We start from the raw sequence: 9,790 nt of genomic DNA on the forward strand, positions 1-9,790 counted from the left end.
AAAAAAATGTATACCTTATAAAGCATACTTTTTCAAAGACAGTTTCAGTTTATTTATAAAGCACAGTTAAAACAACACTGTTTACCAAAGTATGGTACAATAATAAAACATGCAGTCTAATCAAATAAAAGGGAAGAAAAACAAATGTTATTTAAAAAAAGATATAGCCTAATATAAACGATATTGTACAGCCTGTCATTCGCCTCTCGGTCGTGAGGGGCGATATTGTGTTCAAGTGACATGATGGAGCTCGGATGAATCAATAGAGGAAGAGCCTGTTTCCCACAATTCTGTGCGCCCGCACTGCAGCCATTTCGAGTTCCTCACCTGCAGTTTAATGTGCTGCAGCTCAAACTCAAGGTTTATTTCTCTGATTTCTTTTTAATTTCACGTATTTGCGACTCCAGAAGAAAATTGTACTGCGTGGGCGCGTGTGAAGACTTTAAATCGCCAACATGCCGCGGATTATGATCAAAGGAGGCGTGTGGCGCAACACTGAGGTTTGTTTAGAAAACACACACAATATTTCAGCATTAAAACGCCATTAATCACCAGTATTTTATTCATCAAAGGCATTTAAACTTCATATGAAGAATATTTATTGGAATTGTACAAATATCTGCATTGCTGTGTTTTTAATTACTGACTAACGTGACGTTGTATGTTGTGATGTGGACAGCCTTCAGCTCGGGCTGAATATTTATACATTTTTATGAATTATTATTATTTATTTATTTTTATTGAGTGAATAAAATATCAAAAACATGCATGCAGTTACAATTTACGTGCATGCCATACAATTTAGATTGTTTTAAGCAAGATTGTTAATTAGGCTGCATAAATACTGAAGTTATAAGTCTAGATTGATTCAATTTCGACATTTATGATATTTTAATAATTGTTTTTCAAATATTAATTTCATTATTAAATCAAATATTAAATTGCATGTTTATTAATTCGTAAAGCTTGTATTTTATTTTTATTCATTATATATTGCAATATTTCAGCATTAAAACGCCATTAATCACCAGTATTTTATTCATCAAAGGCATTTAAACTTCATATGAAGAATATTTATTGGAATTGTACAAATATCTGCATTGCTGTGTTTTTATTTACTGACTAACGTGACGTTGTATGTTGTAATGTGGACAGCCTTCAGCTCGGGCTGAATATTTATACATTTTTATGAATAATTATTATTTATTTATTTTTATTGAGTGAATAAAATATCAAAAACATGCATGCAGTTACAATTTACGTGCATGCCATACAATTTAGATTGTTTTAAGCAAGATTGTTAATTAGGCTGCATAAATACTGAAGTTATAAGTCTAGATTGATTCAATTTCGACATTTATGATATTTTAATAATTGTTTTTCAAATATTAATTTCATTATTAAATCAAATATTAAATTGCATGTTTATTAATTCGTAAAGCTTGTATTTTATTTTTATTCATTATATATTGGTATTAAGTATATGTATTTTTTATTTGTTAGTTTACAGCTTTTCTGGAAATGACATGCATGTAAATATAATCTGTTCACACGTGACATTTACCTTGCTTCTCACTGACACTCTTGTTTTCTTGATAAACAAGTACACTAACTTTTGAAAGAACATTATTAGGCTCATATTTGCTTATTATGGTGGAAGTTGAATACTGAAATAATTTCATCCTTATTTGAGTTTTGCATTAGAATGCTTTTCAAAGCTGATGTTAGATTAGTAAAATGATCTGTCATTTGAGTCGTCTTGTTGTTGCATCCCTGATGTGTTATTTAAGACCTATTTAATAATTATTCATGTCTTTGATTGGATTTATTAACAGGATGAGATTCTCAAAGCAGCTGTAATGAAATATGGCAAAAATCAGTGGTCTCGAATCGCATCCCTGCTGCACCGCAAATCAGCCAAACAGTGTAAAGCCAGATGGTGAGTTTATATCACTCAAGTTATCTCAAAACCTAGTGATCAGCCTACCTGGACAGCATTTTTGAGCATCATAGGTGCATTTGAATGTGCTGTGATGCCCAAATATGCAATCTCTTGATCATATATTCCAGGTCTGATGTGTTTGTCACTTATGATTGGTTTCTCACAGGTATGAGTGGCTGGACCCCAGCATCAAGAAAACAGAATGGTCACGTGAGGAAGAGGAGAAACTTCTTCACTTGGCCAAACTGATGCCCACTCAGTGGAGGACAATCGCCCCCATCATCGGACGAACGGCCGCTCAGTGTCTGGAGCATTACGAATATCTGCTGTATGTACAGTTTGATGCACAATACAAACAACCTGTAATTACTTTCACCGGTGAACTGTTTTGGTTTCCGCCACTGAATAAAAAATGTAAAAGTGATTGCTACTTTTAGGGCTGTCCAAAAAAAATTTGAATTTCGAATATTCGTCGAATTTAAAATAAAAATCCACATTCGAATGCAAAAACGTTGTTAGCCTATCCATTTGAAGCCACTAGATGCGGCGCTGCTGCGTTGTTAATTACTAATATTGCGGGAAATATTACGTCAATATACGTTAATATTACGTCAAAACTGAACGCATATTTTGTGCATTTTCTAGAGGGACATCTATCACCGTTGCATTCGCGTCTCGCGCAAAAGAGCAGCATGTTTAAAAAGCCATGTAAAATTAATGCAAGTTCAACTTTGAAAAAACATATCTCGAGACTTTATGGCGGGGGGGTTTCCCCACCCCCCGTCCCGTCCTGTTTTTAAATGAAAAATATACTCTGTGTGATTGGCTTTCGGCCCTTTGTATTAAACTATGCATGCATGCATACATACATGATGCTGTTTTGTTTATAGTTGTTTAAGCAACTTAATTATTGATAATATTTAAGTACAAAATTCTAATTTAGTTTTTCAGCCGTTTTGACAGCCATAGCTACTTTATAACTCACAGTTCAGACTTATTTCTCACAATTGTGACTTCTAAAGTCAGAATTGCGAGATACAAACTTGCAATTGTAAGAAAATGTCAGAATCGCAAGCTGACATTTTTCCTCAGAATTGGACTTTATAACTCACAAATGTGAGTTTATATCTCAAAATTGAGAAAAGTCACAATTGCGATATATAAATTCAAAATTCTGCCTGTTTTCTCACAATTGTGACTTTATTTCTCACAATTCTAACTTTGCTTCTTGCAATTGCGAGTGTTGTTTGCTGCGAGTTATTCGCAATTCTGAGGAAAAAGTCAGCTCTTAATTGTGAGGGGAAAAGGCAGAGTTCTTTTGCAATTCAGAATTGCTAATTGTGATAGATAAACTCAGAAATTGTGAAATTAAAAGTTGCAAAAAAATTTCCTTTTTTATTGTTTTAATCCTGTGGCGGTAACAGGCTTCCATACTCTTATGAACAATAAAGTGAAAAAACTATAACTCAAAGTAAATTTTTCACAATCCAGTCTAATTTTAAATGTGTTGATCATATAATTCAAGTTCAGTGCAGTCATGTTGTCTTTTTGGTTTTACATGCACCTTTTTGTAGATGAAGAATTTGTTTATTAATTTGTTCTTTGTGATCACAGAGATAAAGCCGCCCAGAGAGAGAATGAAGATGATGTGGGCGATGACCCTCGCAAGCTTAAACCAGGAGAGATCGACCCAAACCCTGAGACCAAACCAGCCAGACCTGACCCTGTGGACATGGATGAAGGTGAGTGTCTAAAAAAACAATCTGATGAAAACTGTTTTAGCACTGCGATTGAAAAGACAATGCATGACATCCGTAAACTTGCATGTGCAGATGAGCTGGAGATGCTGTCTGAAGCCAGAGCTCGACTGGCCAACACACAAGGCAAGAAGGCAAAGCGGAAAGCCAGAGAGAAGCAGCTGGAGGAAGCACGGTAAGATCTGGTGTCATAAGGACACATTTAGGTCTCCGAATAAATTTTTGTAAGACTATACTACAATACTGTTCAAAAGTTTGGGGTCAGTAAATTTTCTTTCTTTTTTTGAAAGGAAGTAATGTTTTTATCCAGCAAGGATGCGGGAAATTGATACAAAGTGATAGTAAAGACTTATATTGTTAGAAAAGATTTCTATTTTGAACAAATGCTGTTCTTTTTTAACATTTGATTCATTAAAGAATCTTGAAAAAAGGTATCACTGGTTCCAAAAAATATTAAGCAGCAAAACTCTTTTCAACACCGCTAATAAATCAGCATATTGGTAATAAATCAGAATGATGTCTGAAGGATCATGTGACACTGAAGACTGGAGTAATGGCTGATGAAAATTCAGCTTTGCATCACATGAATAAACTATTTTAAAGTATATTAAAATAGAACACAGTTATTTTAAATTGTAAGAATATTTCACAATATTACTGTTTTGTCTGTATTTTTGATCAAATTAATGCATCCTTGGAAAGCAGAAGAGACTTAAAAAAAAAAAAAACATTACAAATTGTACTGATCCCAAACTTTTGAACAACAGTGTGTATATATTCATAAATCACATTGAGTTGTTTATCAGAGGTGTTAATCACAGTGTTCTCTCCGCTGTTTTCTGCAGTCGTCTGGCAGCGCTTCAGAAGCGCAGGGAGCTGCGAGCTGCAGGCATCGACATCCAGAAGAAGCGCAAGAAGAAGAGAGGTGTCGACTATAATGCTGAGATCCCGTTTGAAAAGAAACCCGCGCAGGGCTTCTACGATACATCCATGGAGCTGTACAATCCTTTGGAACCGAACTTCAAACGACTGCGCCAGCAGCATCTCGATGGAGAACTCAGGAGGTGAGCGGGGTCGTGGCAGACCTCCTCCTGTAGAGCTGCAGGTAGTTCAGTGTCCTGGATGGGTGTGTTTTTGATCACCCCTGTGCTTTTTTGTATATAGTGAGAAGGAGGATCATGATCGAAAGAAGGACAGACAGAAGATCAAGAAGAAGAAGGAGTCCGATCTGCCCTCGGCCATCCTGCAGACCAGTGGAGTGTCAGAGTTCACAAAGAAGAGAAGCAAACTGGTGCTTCCGACACCACAGGTCAGAGTTCTCACAAACTGTACTGCCTTAACCGTGGTAAAAATCCCTGTGACTTATGCCTTAAACAGAAACACCTTTGCAACCATAGAACATCCTATGAACTGCATCGGAGCCAGTGCTGTTACTGTTAACTAAAACTATTAAAAAGCTTTTTCATTAATTGAAATAAAACTGAAATTAAATATAAATATTAGATGAAAAACTTTAGAAATTAAATGTGCAAAAAAGTGCAAAAAGTATTAAAATGACTAAAAGTGAAATAAAAATAAATCTAAGTCTAAATAGAAATAACGACTAATAAAAATGACAAAAACACATAAAATTACTAATCCTTAAAATAAAATTAAAATGACAACTGAAAATATAAAATGAAAAGCTAATTCAAAATATTAATAAATAATATAATACTAAAATAACACTGATCGCAATATGTTAACCAAATAAAATAAATAGAAATAGAATAATATTTTTTTAAAAAGCACAAAATTAGTAAATCTTTAAAAATTAAAAGCAAACCTGAAAATATGAAATTAAAAGATAATTCTAAATATAGATGAATACTATAATGGTATATAAATAGTACTAAATTAACATTGATTGCAGCATGTTAACAAAATAAATCTAAATAGAAATATAAAACAAAAATTAATAGAAGTGACAAAAGCACATATAATTACTAAAACTTCAGAATTTAAAATGAAAACTGAAAATATAAAAGTAAAAGGTAATTCAAAATATTAATAATAATATACTAGTATATAAATAATACTAAAATTACAATTATATCAACATAGTAACAAAGTAAATTAAATCTCTCTCTCTATATATATAAACTAGGGCTGTCAAAATTAATGCGTTAACTTGTTAACGCAAATTCATTTTAACAGCACTAATTTTTATTAACACGCGATTAATGCAGCGCACATTTTCTGTTTGACCCATGGAGTAGCCCGTAGTTGGAGAAATGGAGATGCACAGTGTTGCCAACTTAGTGATTTAGCGACTTTTCAGAACCCTTTATAGGGATGGCTCGATACCACTTTTTCAGAACCGATACCGATCCCATACCAAAAATTCGGAGTATCTGCCGATATCGATATCGATCCGATACCAGCGCAGTTTTTTTAAATGAGTGTAGAATTTCTATACCTCAATATGTAGGTCGATCATCACTCTTTTGTATATTACACACCCTTTAGCGACTTTTTTTTTCTTTCTTCCAAAAAAGCGCCTAGCGACAAATCTTTAGGGTTTGCCCAACCCTTATTTAGTTTCTGAGACTCGCTGGTACTGCCGCGCGAGAGCGAGGTCTCTCTTTCCCAGCGCGCACACACCTCTATCTGCGTCTGTTCAGCGAGCTGTTCTGAGAGGAGCAGTGCCTTCAGTATTAATAAGCCAATTTCCCACCCAGTAATACATTTCATTACATTTAGGCTAGATATGATTGGCCTGCTTTCGTTAATTGAAATAACACTGAAATAATATATTTTATCCAAAGCGACTTACAGGGCATTCAGGCTATACATTTTTTTTACCAGTATGTTGTGTATATATATGTAAGAATCCTGAAAAAAATGTGTCAGTAAAAATATAAAGCAGCTGTTTTCAACATTGCTAAAATAAACTGAAGTGTTAATGCAAATCAGAATATATTAGAATGATTTCTGAAAGATCATGCTGAAAATTCATCTTTGCATCACAAGAATAAATTACATTTTAAACTATATTGAATACACTTAAAGAAAACACTTATTTTAAATTGTAATAAAATGTCACAATATTACAATTTTAATGTATTTTTGATCAAATAAGTGTGGCTTTGGAGAGCATAAGAAACTTATTTAAAAACATTACCAACCCTGACCCCGAACTTTTGAATATTAATACCTCATAATATTAAAGTATATGCTAAATTTCAGGTTAATGAGCTGTGTGAATAATGACTTTATGCATATGGTTTCCCAGAACCCCCAGTCACGGAGCCGAGGGCATGACCCCTCACGGTGGGATGACTCCTAAACCCTCAGTGGGTGTGACCCCGGGCAGGACCCCGCTGCGGGACAAGCTCAACATCAACACAGAGGAGGGTGGTGTGGACTACAGCGACCCGTCATTTGCCAAACACTTGGTGCGTAACGCCCATAATAATGAGCCTGACTTTGTCTGAGATTTAAACTTTTTTTGTCCTTGAGTGCATTTACTGCGGTTGTGATGCATTTATTTAAGTGTTTTTGAGTCATGGTGAGACGTTTTCTATCTGTTCCAGCAAAAGGAGTCCCGCGAGCAGCTCCGGCTGGGCTTGATGTCTCTTCCGGTGCCCAAAAATGACTTTGAGATCGTTCTTCCCGAAAACGCTGAGAAAGAGCTGGAGGAAGCCGAGGTGGACGAGAGTTTCGTGGAGGATGCGGCCGAGATAGAGCTGCGTAAACATGTCAGTTAACCGGCGAACACCATGGCCCGTCAGCTTCTAATGCAGCTTTCTGAGATCTGTACATACACGGATGTCGCTCAGGATCCAGAGGGTGCTGTGTTTAGCTTTCATATATTTGTTTTTGTTGTTATTTATCTTGTGTGATATTTCCACAGGCCGCCAGAGAGGCCGAGAGGGAGAAGGAGCTGCGTCAGAGACACACAGCAGTTCAGAGAGATTTACCAAGACCTTCAGAGGTGAGGAAATACACACACATCCCGTCCATACTTAACTTATCTATCACAATCACTGTGCCCCAAAACTGTGCTATTTTGGTATTATTAATATACTGTTATAGTATTTATCAATTTATTTGTTTTTATTTTATTTTTTTTGCTTGTAGCTATTTTTTTTTATGTTTCTTTTTAGTGTTTATAACTTTTTCTGTTTTAGTAATGTACTTTAGTAACTTAAAGGAAATTTTGAAAATTTGCTTTGGTGACTACATAAAAAAAAAAAATTGTGTAGTATTAATGTAGTTTTTGTTTTATTTCAATTAACAAATCTTTTGAAATTATTTTTGTAAATCACTGTCCCACATGTATTCAAATATATTTTTTTCCTAAATATTCCATTTAGTATTTTTATTTATTTTTTTAGTTTTAATAATTTTTTTTTTCTGTTTAGTTGGCAATGTAACATTTCTCATTTTCTTTCGTGTTTCTTTTTTTTGTGTGTGTAGAATTTTTTACAATAATCAATAATAGTTAGTTAACAAAAACATTTAAATATAATTTGTATATATTTTAATACTTAATATATTAAAACCAAGTACAAAACACAGTGAATGACTTTTAAGAGCACTAAAATGAATTAGAATTAACTTTCTTATACAGCTAATCAATAATAAACAATACAATTATGTAATAAAAACATTTAAATAAAATATAAATAAGTCCTATAATAAATAATACTTATTTAATATATTTAAAAAATAAAAAACAGTGGATGACTTAAGAGCATTAAAATGAAATGGAATTATCTGTTTATTATACTAAGCAATAATACAAGTGATTTTACCAAAACTATTGATTTTTAGTTTATTTTTATGATAAGTTAATCTGTTGATTTATTTCTTCAAATAATCAGATCTAAAGAAGGCATATTTATTTTATTTATTATTTTTTTATTTTTTTATTGGGAAAAAATGGTGTTCCACATGTAATTGAAAATGAAATCCATTGTTAATTTGTAATAAAAAGCAGGGCTGCAACAACGAATCAATACAATTATAATGAAGATAAATCATCAATACTGTAGTGCAAAAAGGTGTCATTCTCATTACTGTATTGTCAAAATGTGACTGACAGACACTGTTACATATACTCGCCAACGCTGATTTTTACTCACATTTGGCGCTAGGCGAGTGTTAATTTTAGGCCCTGTATGTATATGTATATATAAAATTTGTATTTTATTTTTATTTACTTATTTATTCTTTAAGATTAGTTAGTTTTTTTTGTATTTGTGTTTTATTTACAGTTTTTTTCTGATTTTTATTATTTTAAATTTATTAATGTATTTTTGTTTGTTCGGTTTTGGTGTGTACTTAATTTTATAATTCAATTTTCATATGTTCAGTAATGTTCGAGTCATTGGTAAAATCACCAAATTATTTTATTTCTTTTAGTGTATTAGTCTGTTAATTCTTAAAAGTCAGTGAGATCTTTATTTATTTTTTCGAACTTTTTATTTTATTGTTATTATTTTTTATTTATTTTTTTGCATTATAGTGTTATTTATCACTCATTATAGTGTTATTTTTGCATTATTAGGTCATTTCATAATAATTTTTTATTTTATTGTTTAGATTTTATTGTTGTTTGTTTGTTTGGTTTTGGTGGGTGCTTCATTCTTTTTTTTGTGTGTGCGTTTTCAGTTTAGTATAACAGATGGATAATTCGGATCCATTCTTAGTGCTCTTAAAAGCCATTCAGTGTGTTAACCTCATAATTAACCAGCCAAGATAAACGGTAATAAATCCGTTAATTCTGTTTTAATGAGGACGGCTGTAAACTCCTGGGCATTCATGCTTGGTTTAACTCAAACTGTCTAAAAATACATTTGTATTTTTGTTTATTTTTGTGTTTACAAGTACTATTTTGCTTATAGCCATACTTTAACTTTTTTTTTAAACCGTTAATTTCAGTTAATTTGTTGTCGTTTAATTTATTTATCGATTTATTTAAATATTTAATTTTGTATATTATAAAATTGTTATATTTTCTCTTATCAACTTAAATTTAATATAGATATTAGAAAAAGTAATTGTCGTTTATAATTTTATATATATTGTAATATGTAATAAATAA

General features: G+C 32.6%; 1 protein-coding gene across 1 annotated transcript in view; it reads left to right on the forward strand.

Annotated features, from left to right (window-relative positions):
- The first annotated feature begins 286 nt into the window (after positions 1-286).
- Positions 287-9,790, forward strand: part of LOC107720299 (cell division cycle 5-like protein) — a 15,019-nt gene continuing 5,515 nt past the window's right edge. Inside the window, exons 1-11 of the mRNA XM_016527983.1 lie at positions 287-500; positions 1,836-1,939; positions 2,109-2,270; positions 3,557-3,684; positions 3,775-3,874; positions 4,545-4,763; positions 4,864-5,134; positions 6,928-6,938; positions 6,974-7,136; positions 7,275-7,439; positions 7,595-7,753. Coding sequence (XP_016383469.1) covers positions 456-500; positions 1,836-1,939; positions 2,109-2,270; positions 3,557-3,684; positions 3,775-3,874; positions 4,545-4,763; positions 4,864-5,134; positions 6,928-6,938; positions 6,974-7,136; positions 7,275-7,439; positions 7,595-7,753 — 1,527 coding nt within the window. The 5' untranslated portion in view covers positions 287-455. The remainder of the gene's footprint in view (positions 501-1,835; positions 1,940-2,108; positions 2,271-3,556; positions 3,685-3,774; positions 3,875-4,544; positions 4,764-4,863; positions 5,135-6,927; positions 6,939-6,973; positions 7,137-7,274; positions 7,440-7,594; positions 7,754-9,790) is intronic.

The sequence above is a fragment of the Sinocyclocheilus rhinocerous genome, unplaced genomic scaffold, assembly GCF_001515625.1.
Source record: "Sinocyclocheilus rhinocerous isolate Xijiao unplaced genomic scaffold, SAMN03320098_v1.1 scaffold3438, whole genome shotgun sequence".
In the NCBI taxonomy this organism is placed as follows: domain Eukaryota; kingdom Metazoa; phylum Chordata; class Actinopteri; order Cypriniformes; family Cyprinidae; genus Sinocyclocheilus; species Sinocyclocheilus rhinocerous.